Source organism: Panthera leo, chromosome F2, assembly GCF_018350215.1.
Source record: "Panthera leo isolate Ple1 chromosome F2, P.leo_Ple1_pat1.1, whole genome shotgun sequence".
Taxonomy (NCBI): Eukaryota; Metazoa; Chordata; class Mammalia; order Carnivora; family Felidae; genus Panthera; species Panthera leo.
Window position 1 is genome coordinate 47420263 of NC_056695.1, and position 16510 is coordinate 47436772.

At 42.9% G+C, this 16510-nt stretch overlaps 1 protein-coding gene and 1 long non-coding RNA gene across 6 annotated transcripts in view; one reads left to right on the forward strand and one right to left on the reverse strand.

Annotated features, from left to right (window-relative positions):
- Positions 1-16510, forward strand: part of GRHL2 (grainyhead like transcription factor 2) — a 171316-nt gene that overhangs the window by 133388 nt on the left and 21418 nt on the right. For all 4 annotated transcript variants that reach the window (XM_042923193.1, XM_042923194.1, XM_042923196.1 and 1 more), the window contains 3 exons: positions 3367-3454; positions 3924-4063; positions 9007-9038. In XM_042923193.1, the coding sequence (XP_042779127.1) occupies positions 3367-3454; positions 3924-4063; positions 9007-9038 (260 nt within the window). The remainder of the gene's footprint in view (positions 1-3366; positions 3455-3923; positions 4064-9006; positions 9039-16510) is intronic.
- On the reverse strand, positions 4078-7785 carry LOC122210494. Of its 2 annotated transcripts, none has more exons than XR_006198095.1 (3): positions 7744-7785; positions 5566-5640; positions 4078-5140 (listed from the first exon to the last, which is right to left on the reverse strand). It is a non-coding gene; the product is annotated as an uncharacterized LOC122210494 (long non-coding RNA). The 2 variants fall into 2 exon arrangements; XR_006198094.1 differs by lacking the exon at positions 7744-7785 and adding an exon at positions 7672-7713.

Genomic DNA, 16510 nt, shown 5'->3' on the forward strand with positions numbered 1-16510 from the left:
AGAATTCCCCCCTCTGGGAATCTCCTTCTTAGAGGTGAGGAGTAAGATTAGGGACAAGGAGAAAGGAAGGGAAGGAGTAGAGACACTGGGCAGTCCAGTTACCCTTACATTAGAGCTGGAATTGACAGTGGGAAAGAGAGGCCTCAAGGGATGCTCATATAATTAGTTTTGTCAACAGTGTCGATATGATAAATACTACAACTCAAAACAAAAGAAAAATGAAGGATGAATAGTGTTGTTCACCCATGTCCTAGGACTCTAAGAAACTAGTGATATAAAGAGTTTCCAGGGGTAGTTTTTAGCTTACTTCTCCTGTTGTTAAGGATAAGGAAGAAATCTCAAGCAGAATGTATTAACCTTACCTGCTGGTAATTTTTCTAATAAGCTAGATATAAAATCTTCTGTAGTTTGGCATATATGCAGCTCTAATTTCAAAACCCAGGCAAAACTTACTCCTGGGAGATTGAAAAGAGATAAAGTTTAATTTTTCCACTTTTCAAATGGGTGCGCAAATGCAAAGGATTCATTTGAATTATCCTCTAAAGCAAAAGAGCTAAGAGCTATTCCATTTTAAAATATGATTCCCAATCACAGTTGAGAACGCTAAACAGATGTAATTCTGCACTATTTATAGTTCTCCGGTTTGATTTATGATTAACACACCTGTGAGATACAAATAAAGACCTTCTCTAATTTATTTTTGATATTATGATACTTCTTTGAAATACATATGTTTATGCATTAAAAAATTCGGGATCTGTCTATATATCTACCTATGTCAATACCTATGTCTCTGTCTTTATATCTGTATTTAATTACTCCCATTATCTTTGCTGAAAAACAAGAATTGTATTACTGTAAACAGTAACTATGCATTGTGTAAAACTTGAGAAATGAAGCCATGTTCTTTTTTTTTTTTTTAAGATTTTTTTTCTCTTTATTAATTTTTGTTTGGAAAGATCTTGGAAGTGACAATTGTTGAAGATGATGAAAAGCTAAAGATGCCCCTGCAAACTATCTTGGTACCTTGGCCAACTTTCAATCTGTTAAGGACACATTCTTAAAATAAATTCAGGGGAAACAATTTAAGTGTCAAATAAAACAAGGATAGCCATCACCCCTCAAGAAGTGGCCACAGTGATCACAAAATAATCAGGAAATCTTCAGGCATATTTTTCAAATCTCACACTCCAAAGTGAACATTTAGGCAGGGGAAATTATTTTCAAATGACAAATTTGGTCTTCATAGAAAATTGTACTGTTCTGGAAGTAGACTTTTTGCACTTTGATAAGAGTGGAAAGAATGTCTTAGAAGCTTCGGTCACAGATAATCAAAGGAAGGAAAGGAATTCATGGAAGGTCATGTTCAAGGAAGCTTTCTTCATCTTAATTAAATGTATCTAAGCTTTTCTGGGTCATTGTGAAGTCAACGGTTGATTTTAGAAATGGGAACTAGAAATGTTTGGATGCCATCAGACTTGTTATTTTATCGTGCCGATATCTGGGCGTTCTGGGCAGGAAATTTCTTATATTGACATGGCAGCAAGACTGGACTCTATGGGGAGCCACTCTTATGTTTTATGTTAATCCATTTGGTTTGGCACATCAAAGAATGCCTGTAAAATAATAAGCAGGTGACTCTATTTCTTAAAAATTGACATTGAACATATATAAGTCTTGAAACAGATTAATTCCAGACCTTTTTCTCATAGTAATAGTACCAAATAAAGCACTAATTTAGAAATACAACTGCCTGACCAACCTTAGGGTCTATCTTCAGTGAGTTGTAATTTATATAAAATTTCACACTTTAATTTATGTTAACTACTATATTGTACATAACTCCAAGTACATAGAAAAATGTCTGATATGCACCTAACAAAAAATGAATAATGGGAGACTTTTGCTTATGTTTCACACCAGTTTTGACAAGGTGAGGTCTGTACATTTAACACTTCATTATCTACATATAAAAACTGTACAAAAACTTAATATATCTTGAAGAAACTTCCAAAGGGTATATTTCTATATTTTATTTCCCTTTTGATGTGAATTTCCATGATGTATAATTATCCATGACAATTCAAAACTTAAAAGTGAAGCACTATAAAACAGTTACTCCCTTTTGGTAGTGAGCAGACATAAACACATATTTAAAATATCTGGTAAAAAAGGGATGCCTGGGTGGCACAGTCGGTTAAGTGTCCCACTTCGACTCAGGTCATGATCTCACGATTCGTGAGTTCAAGCCCCACATCGGGCTCTGTGCTGACAGCGTGGAGCCTGGAGCCTGCTTTGGATTCTGTGTCTCCCTTTCTCTCTGCCCCCTCCCTCCTCGAGCTCTTTCTCTCTCTCTCAAAAATAAATAAACATAAAAAAGATTTTAAAAATACCTGGTTAAATTATTAAATCTGTCCAGAATCTATGTAAAGCTCTTAGAACTCACCTGGCACAGAGTAAGTGCTATGAAGAATGGAGAGAGGAAGAAAAAGAAAACTGTTGTAGCATCTGTATTTGGAAGAGTGAGAAGAAAATGAGTTGGCAAAGCTGACAAAGAAGAGCGACGAAGAAGAAGAAGAAGAAGAAGAAGAAGAAGAAGAAGAAGAAGAAGAATCATCAGAATCAGGGAATCTTTGAAGGCCAAGAAGGAAAGAGCTGTAAGGTGATGGTCAACTGGTTAAGCAGGGTGGGATCTGGCAAGAGAAGCCAATGAAAAAGTCAGATTACCAGGAACAGAGGAGCCCCAAGGAGGTGAATAGACCAAACTTTTTTCTGTTTGGTTGAATGAGCACCATCCCCAAGCACTTCTGCACACATTAAAACAAAAACCAAAATCACCCTCGTATGTGCAAAATGATCTTACACTTAGTTTCCTTAGCCCTCCCCTCATTTCCATTACTGTAATGATTTTTAAAAGTTCCATGACAATGGGCAAAGGGGAGGTTTTCTAGGGAATTCACACTCAACTTGAATGCTCTCCCTGTGCCTAGGAACCATATTGATAGGGCAGCGCTTTATCTTAATGACATTTTATTATAATCACTAAAGTTACCTAACTCCCCTCCCTGGGATAGGAACCTGAGTCGGGTCGTTCTGTGTGGATTCAAAATTGAAGTTGTATAGATAGACAGGATTTCAAAAAAGGGGGCAATCTGGAAGAAGTGGGATCACTCAGAGGTGAAAATATGCTACAGACTGAAGATCTGTCTCCGCCTGCAGAACCGAGTCCTGACCTCGCCAGAGGAACAGAAACGGGGCTGCCTGCTCTCCCTTCATCCTCGTTTTGTGTCTTATCCTAGAGGTTTGTATGCTGACAGTATTTTTGCATGCTCTGATAACATGCCTGGCATTGTTTTTCCCTGTCAGGGAGCAGAAAGGAAAATCCGAGACGAAGAGAGGAAGCAGAACAGGAAGAAGGGGAAAGGCCAGCCCTCCCAAACCCAGTGCAACAACTGTGAGTGTTGCTGAGGAGGGGTGGGCTCCAGCCAGGCCAGGTCCACTAGGGGAACAGGTGGAAGGAAGGGGGTGGTGGGCAAAACTGTGGGTATGTGAGGGGTGGCTTGCGTTTCCCTAGCCGTAAAGACTGGGTGAATTTTCTCTGGGAGAAGCAAATGGAATCACATGATCACAGATTGTTTGTGTTGGGAGGGACTTTGTAATATCATGGAGACCAACATCCTCCTCCTCCAGACAAGGAATCTAGGGTGCAGAGAGGAACAGGAGGGCCCGAGAGGTGCGAGCCACCTCAGGAGTGCTCACCCGAAGTTCACGCTCTTTCCGTTAGTTTGGCAATAGGAGAGGGGGAGATGGTAAAGAGTGTTCACCTCTGTGGCTTTTGGGAAGCTTCAAACGAGAAAACAGAGAACTCAGACTAGGGCTCACAGCTAAGAGTTCTTAGTCACGTGTAACCCTCTCACGTCCAGCCTCTGATGGGAAGTTGGCCGCAATACCTTTACAGAAGAAGAGTGACATCACCTACTTCAAAACAATGCCTGATCTGCACTCGCAACCGGTCCTCTTCATACCCGACGTTCACTTTGCAAACCTGCAGAGGACAGGACAGGTAGGACCTATCTGCTAATATCCACCTGCCACCCATCCACGGGGCCGGTGGAGCCTTGAGGCAGAATCACATCAGGCAGTGTTGACCTTGAAAATAACCCCTGCACTCCATGCCTCCCATGAAAAGTCAGTCATTTTGTAAGAAAATGGATTTTTATGGAAAGGAATGTCTCAGGAGAGGAAGCTGAGGGGAAGAAGGGAATGAGCTGATATTAGTGAAGTGTTGACAAAGCAGTGAAAGAGGAAGAAAGTAAGGACACTGATAATCTGAGAAAAAGTTGTGTGCTGTCCCTGTGGTCTTGTGAGTTTAGCCTGATGCAACAGAGCTCCACCTCATGGTGGGAAATTAAATTGCACCTATAACTTCAGAAGGTTGCCCAAGAGGAAAACTTTATCGATTAAATAAAACCATATCAACAATTTTTCCCTTAGTAAATGAACAGTTCCCATTGAATAGGTAGATAATTTCACACCAAAAGAAAAAATGAGATTGTAGACATGCCTTTTTAAAAGTAATTTCCGTTTTCTCCTTATATCTACAAGTGAAATTAAAGAACTAGAATTAAAATAGCATAAACACCCAATAATTAACTCATTATGGTAGCTCAAGTTGATGAAATATTATGTGGCCACTAAAATTATAATTACGGAAATTATGTGGCAACAGAAGAACTAGTTATGATACTATTCAGTGCGAGAAAAAATTAGAATACCCATTTGTGTCTATACTGTGATCCTAGGTATGTACCTGATCTTGAAGGTAACAAGAAAATTGCAACCCTTGATGAGGCGGGTTAAGTGATGGGTGATTTTTTTCTTTCTTTAATATTTTTAGGATTACTTATTTTATGTGGTAAATTAAAATTGGGTGGGAAAAAAAAAAAAAAAAAGGACTTCCCTAGCATTCTGCAGGTTTGTCTTTCACCAAATCAAATGGCTCTTAGTGAATCTTGTGTGGGTTAGTTTTCTTTCAAACTCAAAATCCTCTGACGAAAGGTTTGTTTTGAGAAATAGGGCCATACTGACACACTCAAGTTTTTCTTCCGTTCTGAGTGTTCAGACACTCGGTGGAATTCACCTAGAAGGAGAAATCATTATTAGCTCAACTTTCTCCTTAAGAATCTATTGTCTCCCAACCCCCAACACACATGTTGTTTCATTATAGGTATGAGACAAAGCAGTTATACAGCCGGGGTTCTTTGTTGCTGGTCATGACATAGCATGGTAACAAAACACTTCATAGTTTTTTTCTTAGAGTACATTCCACTAAAAACTAATTTAACATTCTTGTCTGACTTGTTTGATAAGAACAAGGACACAAAGGGGAAGGAAGAATGTTGAGGTTTATCAAGCTATGAGCGCCAGCACCTCATTTCATTCATTTGTTTAATTCCCAAGAACAACGGTGATTTGTATATTTACGGTCTTCGCCCCATGGGACTTTATGAAGCTGGGTATGCACACTTTCCAGAAGAAGGGATAATTGAGTTAAATTGTTCTTACTGTTTACTGTCATGATTCTGGCTTCGGCTCTGTGTCAAAGCTGACAGCGTGACCTGTTCTCTTGGGAACACGTCTCTGAAATAGACAAAGGTATAAATGAATCTTCAGAGGAAAAGACCGAATCTGGCTGCTCACGGCTGTCAGCCCTCTGGCCGCACTTGGGCCTCCGTGTCTGAGCTAGGTTCCTAGCCTGTGACCAAATCAGAAGGGAAATGTCACCTCTAAAGTTTGTTGGTTGTAGCAGATGCAAAGCAGCTCAGCACCCCCAAGTTATTGGCGAAGTTAAGTTCTACAATCTGGGGCCACTTTTGCAGAGCCCTCAGGTTTCCCCTGTGGCCTCGAAGTCAGAGTTAGAGGGGTCAGTGAGGGAGCCTGCCTGAGCTTTGGGCAACAAAGGAACACAGTCAGCTGTGCTCTGGGACAATGCGCGAATATTCCATGGTTGATCAACTTACTTGGCCCAAGGACAAGAGCGCCTACGGTGGCTGCCTAGGGCTTAAAAGCTGCCTTGCCTTGGAACAGCTAGAAAGCAGGAAGATGCATCCAGAGGTAGGAGGGAAGCCGGCAGTGCCAACGCCTGAGAAGTTGGCGTGGTGGGGGTGGAGACCGGCTTTGCCCTGCAAAACAGGATCTAGCAGTGGCCAGTTAAAATATGGACCGGTTTCACCATAAATGGGGACTTGGGTAGGGGAGGAAGGCAGGTGATGGTGTGCAACTCAGGAATCACTGCAGACACAAGCCTTGTCAAAATCAGCCACGTCAAAGCCCTGTGCAGCTGGAAAGTGGGGAGCTCTCCAGCTCTCAGGGTCGGTGAGAGACCCCCAGCCATGTCGAGGGCTCATCAGCTATGGCATAGCAATTCCTAGTCACCCGAGGACACGGACTGGGGAGTGGGTATGTTCACTGTCAGCCTACGTGTCCCCTCCTCCTCCTCCATTACCTCATCGATGCACATGCGGATTGGAATCTTCATCAGACAATTATCAAAAAGTATGAGGGAATGAACCCAGTGTGCAGGCACTATGGAGATCTTCAGTCTCCCTCGCCTCACATTAAATACCAAATGGTCACTGTGGCTTTTCTCTGGAATGGCTTTAGAAACAAGCGATAAGGGGAGTTTGGGAGAAATTGTGAGACACAGAGGCATCGTCTTTCCAGATAACGCACACTTTGCAGGCATCAGCCTTCCTCAAGACACCTGAACTCAAGGATCACTGCACTCCTCCTCCGTACCCTCAAGAACAGTCTTCCCAGTTGTCATTTGTAAACAGCCTTCCTCCAGACCACAAGAGTGCTTGATATGAATTCAGGTTCCCAAATTCCATCCCATGTCTTCTTTTTTTTTTTTAATGTTTATTTATTTATATTAGAGAGAGAGTGAAAGGTAGCATGGGGGAGAGGCAGAGAGAGAGAGAATTCCAAGTAGGCTCCATGCTGTCAGCACAGAGCCTGATGTGGGGCTTGAACCCACGAACTGTGAGGTCATGACCTGAGTGGAAATCAAGAGTCGGACACTTAACCGACCGAGCCACCCAGGCGCCCCTAGTCCAAGTCTTTTGCATTAAAATCTCTGAAGAGGGTTCCGGGAATTTGCCTTTATGACAAAGGTTCCAGATACTTTTTATGCACTCTAAAGTTTGAGAAACACTGTCTAAAAATTAAAGCCATGCGATAAGCCCTACAGCCAACAAGGAAGAAACAGCAAGGTCATTGCGTGAGAGAAGAAGTGACAATTCAAGGACAGTGATAGGGACAGTGTCACAGAGGCTATCCAGGAGGGCAGGAAAACACTTAAGAAAGGCTGCTTCATTTTGGGGTCACCAATCAACTTTTCAGAGAGCTGTCCATGACCCTGTCATATAGACAGACAAGGCACATTTAAAGAAACTAGCAAAAAACAAACAAACAAACAAAAAAAACAGGCCAGCATCAGGAACTTTTTCCCAAAAGTCCAGTTGTGTGGCCAGTGCCATGGCCCAGGCTCCCTCACTTACGTGGGTCGCTCTATATACACCCAAATAGACAGTCTCATTTCTAGAACATCACCGTGACAGATCCTCCAGAGCCACACTGAAACTTGGGGGAGGGAGGAAGAAAACATCTTACCTTTGCTGGTTTCTGTTAAGAAGAAACAAAATATACAACAATAGACATAAAAATTTTTAAGAGGAGGGGCACCTGGGCGACTCAGTGGCTCAGCGGTTAAGCGTATGACTCTTGATCTCAGCTCTGGTCTTGATCTCACGGTTGTGAGTTTGAGCCCCGTGTCGGGCTCTGTGGTGGGCGTGGAGCTTACTTTAAAAAAATTCATAAAAAAAAAAATTAAGAGGAAAAAGTTCCTTGTGGAAATCTAAGTAATGAGTAGAATGACTCGTGCCCAAAGAGTTGCAGGTAACCAGCCTTGTCGTGTAGGAAATCTGGGCGTGGCAGCATCCCAGGAACTGCCAAGAGCCTTTGAGAACGTTTGTAGGGAAGGCGGCAGTCTAGGCGAAGTGTAGGCGAAGCTGCTTTTCTCCCAGGCAGCTGGGGGAGGGGCGGTGACCAACCGCATTAGAACCGGAAGTGACTTTTAAGTTAAACATGTAAACGTCTGATATTAACTGGGGGTATTGTTCTTCACCCAGACACAAATGGTCCTGAAGCACACAAAGAAAGCTCAAAAAAGGCCTGCAATTAATTTTTATAAATAATTGGGCCTAGAGATACATCCCACATCCCTCTGGATTTCTGTAGTTTCATAAAAGAATATGGATGCTTCATAAGTTCTTTAAATCTGATACTGCCTGCCATCATGCTGACCACCTGAAGAAACCTGTTCCCAGAGGTCTTCTGGCCAGGAGCACCTCCTAGAGGCACATGATCTTTCCCCAGCCTGAAGACGGTTGACCGCTAAATGGCTGTGGTTGCGGGATGCCAGAATAACCCAGGCCTTTTCGGGGAGCCAGAAGAGGCCCGGGTGATGTTATGGCTGCGCGGCGTGGGACTCTCTTGCTCCCTTCTCTTTGCCAGAGCGCAGTAGCCGTAGGCAGCTCACCTATGGACCCTCTGGGATCGGTTACTCACAGGCCTTGCTCCAGAGATCCTGCTAAAATATTAGGTCCTGCTAAAATATTTCTTTAATATCAAAAGCCAGATTTGGCTTAGAGCTGTAGGTAATCTGATCAGAATGACTTGAGCTAATAATAATAATCAGATTTCTAATTTTACTTCCTTAAAATCTAAGAATTAATCCTAGGGAGAATATGAGGTTAAGTCTGTATCTCCTTGGGGACACACACACACACACACACACACACACACACACACACAGCATCATTAAACAGATTTGTCTTTTGTCTTCTTTAAGAGACAGTGTAAGCCTAGGAAAAGTTCTGTGCATCACGTAATAGATTTCCATTTCTTGTGTCTGACCTATAGTAAGCCTATTGTTTTGTTTCACAGGTGTATTACAACACGGATGATGAACGAGAAGGGTAAGACACTCCGTTCTTCCACTTTACCCCCAAAGTCCGTTCATGTCAGTAGAAATGGCTCTTAGAGCACTGGATAACCATGGGCTCAGCGCTGAGAAAGGCTTGACCCTGGGCACTGAGAGGAAGGCTGGGAAATGCTGCTCTCCTTCTAAGCCTTTCTTTATCTCTTCTTCCTATGATCTGCCTTTGAATAACGAGCTATTTTTCTAAGTGGCACATCTCTTTGATTCCACCTTTTCACTGATAATCCAGTTCCTGAAATCTTTCGCCCCAACACAGGATCGAGGTGAGCTTGAGGTGGCAGCCAGGCAGACATCCTGCCCTGCTGAGTACTGGGGTCCCCACATGTACCTCTTGAAATGGGCCTAGTGTGCTAATGGTGAGGCTGGTGTGAATGAAGCCAGGGAGGCTGAGAACTTAGTCACTGTCCATGGGATTGTAGGTAAGAGAGGGTTTACATGGGGTCCCTAAGGCTCCCAACTGTCTTGCACATCAAGTTTCTGCATGGTTCTTTCTATGCATTTACTCATTGTATAGACTCTAGAATTTTTGAGACAAAAAGGAACCTTCGAGGTCATTTAGCTGACCCTCTCTCCTAGGCAATGTACCAGAATATATCACATTAAAAAAATTTTTTTTTAATATTTATTATTTTTGAGAGAGAGACAGACCTTGAGCGGAGGAGGGGGAGAGAGAGAGAGGAGACTGTGTCCAAAGCAGGCTCCAGGTACCAGGCTCTGAGCTGTCAGCACAGAGCCCGATGCAGGGCTCCAGCTCGCGAGCAGCGAGATTATGACCTGAGCCGAAGTCGGATGCTTAACCGACTGAGCCATCCCGGCACCCCGAGTATACCACATTTTTGATAGGTGATCAGCCAGCTTCTACCTGAATATTCTCACTGTATGTAAGATAGCTCATGACACCGTGGGACACTGAGAAAGTTAGTTTTGTCTGTTGAACTGATGTCTACCTTCTTTTGACTTCTACCCATTGCCTCTAGTTCTCTCTAGATAAGCCTCATGCTTTCCTCCTCATTCAAACATAGTTTTACCTTTCAGCATCCCCACTCCAGGGGACACCACCGAATTTGTTAATAGTTTCCTTAGAACTGGCTCTCAGAAATAAACATCTGTCCTCAACCACGTGAGTGGGAGGTTATACTGGGATGATTTCTTGTGACCCGGACCCTATTTTCCTCTTCAGTATCTATGTTACATTACATATGTACAACTCAAATCTTGGTTTGCATTATGCATGTATAACTGGAATCTCTAGATCATTTTTTTCAGAGCTTCTCTATGCTTATGCAATTTATATATGTACTTAGAAAACATTTCCAGGCGAAGTAAGTGGAGCAGATATTGCTGTGTTCATTTCCTAGAGCGGAGTTGGGCAGACTGCAGTCTGAGGACCAAATCAACCCACCACCTGTCTTTGTATTGTCTCCGAACATTTTTAAATGGAAAGAAAATCCAAAAGGAGCATGATGTTGTGCGACACGTGAAAATTCTATGAGATTCAAGTATCCGTAGAGTTTAATTGGAACACAGCCGTGTTAATTCCTTTATGTCTTGTCTGTGGCCGCCTTGTGGCTACACCAGCAGAGCTGAGTCGTTCCAACACAACAGAGCCCCGTGTAGGAGAGCCAAGATATTTGCTAATCTGGCCCTTTACAGAAAACGTGTGCCATCCTCTGGCCTAAAGGGTAAAGAATCTCAAAGGGGTCATTCCCCAGCTGGTTAGTAGCTGGACCTTGTCCATCCAGGATCTGGCCTCTAAATTCTGAGTTCTGAATTTGCTAAGTACCAAATTAGATTGTTCTTTTTATCTTGGCACATAGGTAATATATTCGCCGTGGCTGGAATGAACAGAAAGATTAGCGCTATCGGTTCTAATCTGTTACTCACATATTTCACAAGGGACAGTGTGGCGTCATGGAAAGAACAGTGACTCTGAGCTTAAGGAAGCCCACATTCTACTCCTGGGCCGTTGCTTACCAGTGTGAGGCCTGGGGCTGGCTCCTTGGTCTCTGGGCTTTGGTTTCTTCAGCCGTAGCCTGAGGATTTCGCATGAGGCGATCTTTGAGGTCTCATCTAGCACTGACATTCTTCCCTTCTCATGGGAAAAGTTAGCCTCCTAAGTGACAAGTGTCTGAGACCCAAGTGCTGCTTCATGTGCAGACCTCACCTGTGAGTCTACCTCAGCCTACACGGTCCTTCCTTGCAAGTTGGCAGCATTGAGGTGGCCAGTTGACCCACTTCTAACTCGTGTGGCTTGGCTTCTCAGTGAGAGTTACCCTTTGTTATTGTGTAATCGTGAGGCCTGAGGCCCAAGTCCGTGTCTCTCATACATCCAATTAGAGTTCAGTTGAGCAATGCGGGTGGCTTTGGAGCTTCAGCGTTAATACGGAGTTGGTAGTTGCCTATTGTTATATGTAAAAGTAATAATTAACCTTCAGTGGATATGTTGGCTAGGCACCGTACTAAGTGCTTTCTATGCATTGTCTCATTGAACGCTCCCCGCATTCCCATGGGGAAGGTGCTGTAATTACCTCCACTTTAGAATGAGCAAACTGGAACTTTCGAATTGAGAAACGTGTTCCAAGCCACACAGCGGGCAGTGGTAGAGGGTTGGAACCCGATCTAGCTGCTCTCCCCGTGGCCTGCTTTTAGCCATCGTGTCCTGTCACCCAACCCTCTTAATTCTTGATCTGTGACTGCCAAAGAGGCATAGAGACGGGCCCTCACCGTGATAGCTTTCTGGCCGTGGCAAAGGCACATCCTCGGCTCATCTTTTGGGGTACGGGACCCGCGTTGTGACGAGCCCGGATTCGTATACCTGGCAGAGGGGTTCAGCTCACCGAGCCCCGAGGACTGTCACCGTCCCCGGCACTTGCATAGCCTCCGTCAGGGCTGTCTCTGGCCACTTCTACACTCCCTGCCAGGCACAGTCAGTCAGTATGAAGGCATCTGATTAAGAGCAGGATTCACGCAGCCACCAGCGGGAGGAGGCACACCAGAGCCCCTCCCCCAGCAGCTCCGAGGCCAGCGTGCTGGTCAGACACAGGCTCGCTCACCAGTAGAGCCTGTGGCCTGACGTGCTGGTAAACCTGAATGAGATTAAAGAGGGAAACCAGAGAAAACGCAGATGAGGTGGGATGGGAAGCAGTCATCAGCCAAGGGCCTACACAGAACAAAAAGAGGAACACCTGCCTGTTCCTGCCTCCTTGTCCGATGATAAACGATGGTTTGGGGTGACTTCTCGTGTGAGTTTGGCAAGCAACAGACCCCGTGCAGATTTGTTTCATAGGCAAGGGTACAGGTTAGATACAGAGGCTTTGGGTACCACTTCTCAGCAGCAGGCCTCTTGTTGCACTTTGGAATCACCTTGGGAGATGAAAATTATGGGGATTTTTATTTAATTGGTGTGGGATGCAGCTTAGGTACAGAGACCTTTTTTTTTTTTTTTTTTTTTTTTTTTTTGTAAGTTTATTTGAGAGACAGAGAATCCCAAGCAGAATCCATGTTGTCAGCACAGAGCCTGACACAGGGCTCGATCCCACAAACTGTGAGATCATGACCTGAGCTGAAATCAAGAGTCAGATGCTTAACCGGCTGAGCCACCCAGGCATCCCAGTAGGGAGACCTTTTTAGAGTCCCCAGGTGATTCTAAAACTCAGCAGTGTTTGAGAACCACTGCTCAGGAGCCTGTCGGCCATGATTGGAATCAGGCTTTTACAAGCTCTGTAATTTAATAGAACAACTGTTTGGAGTCTTACCTAAAAGTAGCAAATAATAATACCTAACTGATAGACTTATAAGCATTAGTATCTCAAATGTCCCGGCCTATGGAAGGTGCTTTCAAAAAACAAAACTCATGGCTATTATTATTATTGTTAAGGTTCCTTTTCAGGCCCCCAGTAAATGAAACTTAATTGGGAAATGGAAAAGAGGGAGATGAAGCAGAATGGAAAGAACAAGCCAGACAGGAAGAATTTCCTGTGGAATATGGGCCCTTAACCAGGGATTCATGAATGGCTCTTATGGGGAAGAGGGAAGGGCTTTAAACCCCCTGAAATCATATATAAATTGCTATGAAATGTCATGCATGGTGGGAAAGTCTATTCCGTTACTTTTGGGGATCCGGCCTCCATCCCCATCTGACCTCTCTAGTTCCTGGAAAACCCTTCTTGCCTTACTCTCTTGTCCACAGTCGTCCGCACAAGAGTGCCCCCTATTCCTTCCTGCCGTGAGGTCCCTTCAATCTAGCAGTTCTGTAGCTTTCGCACTGCATTTGAGGCACAGGAACCCTTGGCTAGTTTGGGTGGTCCTGTGTCTGGAGGAAAGTGATTTTCCTCCATAAATCTTCCATTCATTGCCTTGGTGCTGCTTAGGATCCTCAGACCACAATCCTCTCCAAAACCTTCTCTTATCTCCTCGCTCATTCTCAAAGAGAAGAAGCCCCATTGTATAATTTCCTCATGAAACTTAGGAAAAGCCAGAAGACAAATGTTGGGCAGGGCAACCCTGTAGATTGGTCCCATACCAGCTCAGAGAGACAGCTCCCATAGTGACTTCACTCTTCATGCTGAGTGCCGCCAGCAGAGGGCCCTGCCATTCCTCTTGCCAGAAGGAGAGTACTTAGATCTTGCCAAACCAAACCATGAGCTTGGTCACAGTGTTGCTGAGAAAAAGAGGCAATTCTGGTAGTCATCTACCAGCCTGAAAGCAAAGGCTTTGAGTAAAACTCAATACCTTTTGGCCTTTGGGGAAATTAGAGATTATTAACCGATCACCAGGGAGTGCATTTAATATTAAATTTGAAAAGTCATCACCCTGTGTTCATCAGCACAAAATAAAATTCTTCTAGAATTCTGCAATACAATTTTTTTGAGAGAGAGAGAGGCAGAGCATGAGCATGTGCACCAGCTGGGAGGGGCAGAGGGAGAGGGAGAATCTTAAGCAGGCTCCAAGCCCAGCTCCGAGCCCAAGGCGGGGCTGGATCTTGAGCTGAGACAAAATCAAGAGTTGGAGGCCTAACCAACTGAGCCAGCCAGGCACCCCTGCACTACTTCTTTTAAAGGGGCAGTTTCTCAGAGCTCCAAGTATTTGTCTTCGATAAGGTTCTCTTTGATAAGGGATGCTAAGCAAACCATGAAATGTAGGGTATGATAGGCTTTGTTTTACCACAAAAACATGAATACAAAGGTGATTAAAAGCAGAGGGCAATTGGGGCTCTTGGGTGGCTCAGGTGGTTAAGAGTCCAACTTTTGATTTTGGCTCAGGTCATGACCTCATGGTTTGTGAGATCGAGCCCTGCATCAGGCTCTGTGCTGACCGTGTAAAGCCTCTCCTATCTCTGCCCCTTCCCAACTCATGTGCTTGCATGCTCGCTCTCTCTCTCTCTCTCTCTCTCTCTCTCTCAAAATAAGTAAATAAACTTAAAAAAAAAATAGAGGACAATTTCCTTAATGTCCCAAAGAGGAAATGAAAACATAAATTAAAGTTTGGGAGCCAGTTTGAGTAGTGAAACCTTTACAGCTATCTCCAGAAGCATCAATGATTTACTGACACTTGCTGTATTGATTTAGTTAACCTACATTTAAAGAATAATATATAATTTAGAAACCTGTCACATTTTATGAAACACTTTTATTCAAATTCTTTTATTTTTATTTTTTTATTAAAATATTTTTGAGTTTATTTATTTTGAGAGAGAGAGAGAGAGAAAGAGACTACAAACAGGGTAGGGGCAGGGAGAGAATCCCAAGCTGGCTCTTCACTGTTATGAACCGTGAGATCGTGATCTGAGCCGAGATCTAGAGGCCAACATTTAACCAACTGGGCCAAACAGGCGCCTCTTTAAATTCTTATAATTCATCTTTGACGTAGTGTCTTTCTCATTACTAAAGTTACATTTTAGCTCATCTCACACCGTTTCTCAGGGGAATTCTTTGCCACTACCATCAAAGTGGAGATACAGCGCTTTTTAAATCCGTATATGTGAGATTGTCCTTGGAAATTTTATCCCAAGCCATAGATATTGATTCTCATAACATGAGAAATAGCTACACAAGTGACTGCCACTGTGTTGCCTCCCATTTTCAATTCTGTTTTTAATTGAAATTTTTATTTCAAGGTAATGGCAGATCTGTATGTAGTTGTAAGGAGCCCGCCTGCTTTTTGATTGATACATTTTAATTTTTTAATGTTAGATATTGAATTTAAAAACCCACCCAGTAGTACTCAAATCTGTATCAGATAGGCAAGGGGAGTTTAAAAAAAAATATTTAATATATTTTCATCAGTTTCTTACATTAGTACCAGTTATTCATGCTTGTATACTACTTTGCTGTTTTGCAAACTGGAAGATTTAAACTAAAAACTCCTTTTGTAAATTTAACCTATATTTACCCTTGCCACTGCTCTTCATTTCTTCCTCGATTTCTCTGTTTTGCCTTGGGATTTTTTTTTTCCTGGTGCCTGAAGAACTCTGTTTAATATTTTTCTTGTTGAGCTTTTGGCAAAGAGTTCTCGCATCCTGTTTGTTCATTGTTTGCTTGTTGTAAGTGCTTTTCTTTCGCAGTCACTTTTGTAGGATAGTTTTGCTAGATACCAAATTCCAAGTTGTCAGTTGCTTTCTTTCAGTTTTGGTTTCCATCATTACTGTTGAGAAGTCACAGGTCTGTCTTATTGTTGCTATTTCACATGTAATTGTCCATCCTTCCCTCCCTCCCTCCCTCCCTCCCTTCCTTCGTTCCTTCCTTCCTTCCTTCCTTCCCTTTCTTATTGTTTGAGGAGGCTGCTTTAAAACGTTTTTTGGAATTTTCATTAAGATGTTCCTACATGTAGGTTTTCTCTACTTTTTTCCTGCTTGGTATTTTATAGCACTTATTGAATCTGTGGGTTGATGTTTTTCATCAGTTTGGGAACATTATTGGCTATTCTGTCTTCAAATAGTGCTTCTTATGTGTTCCCTCTCTCCACCCCTTTGAGATCATAAATGGGTATTAGAACTTTTTATTGTGTCCCTATGCTTTTTATGTGCTTTTCTCAAACCTCTGTCTTCTTTGCTCACCAAGCATCAGCCTGGATATTTTCTATTGACCTAACTTTCAACTCTGTTAAATTCATCTACTGAGTTCTTAATTTCAGTTATTGTCCTTTTTAGTTCTAGGATTTCCATTCAATTGGTTTATTTGTTTTAATAGATTCCAGCTCTATATGTCTTGTCATTTATTTTCATGAGCACAATAATTACAATTATTTTAATGTTCAAATCTGGTAACTCAAATAATAATATGCTAGAAGTGTGTTTTCTGTGGGCATATTTCTATGGTCTTTTTTTCCCTCGGTCCTTTTTATTAGTATATTTGATAAGCATTAGTTGAATGATGAACAATATATGTAAAAATTACGGAAGATCTGGATGACCATGTTTTTCTCTTGTGAAGGTTTTCCCTGTCCTCTGGT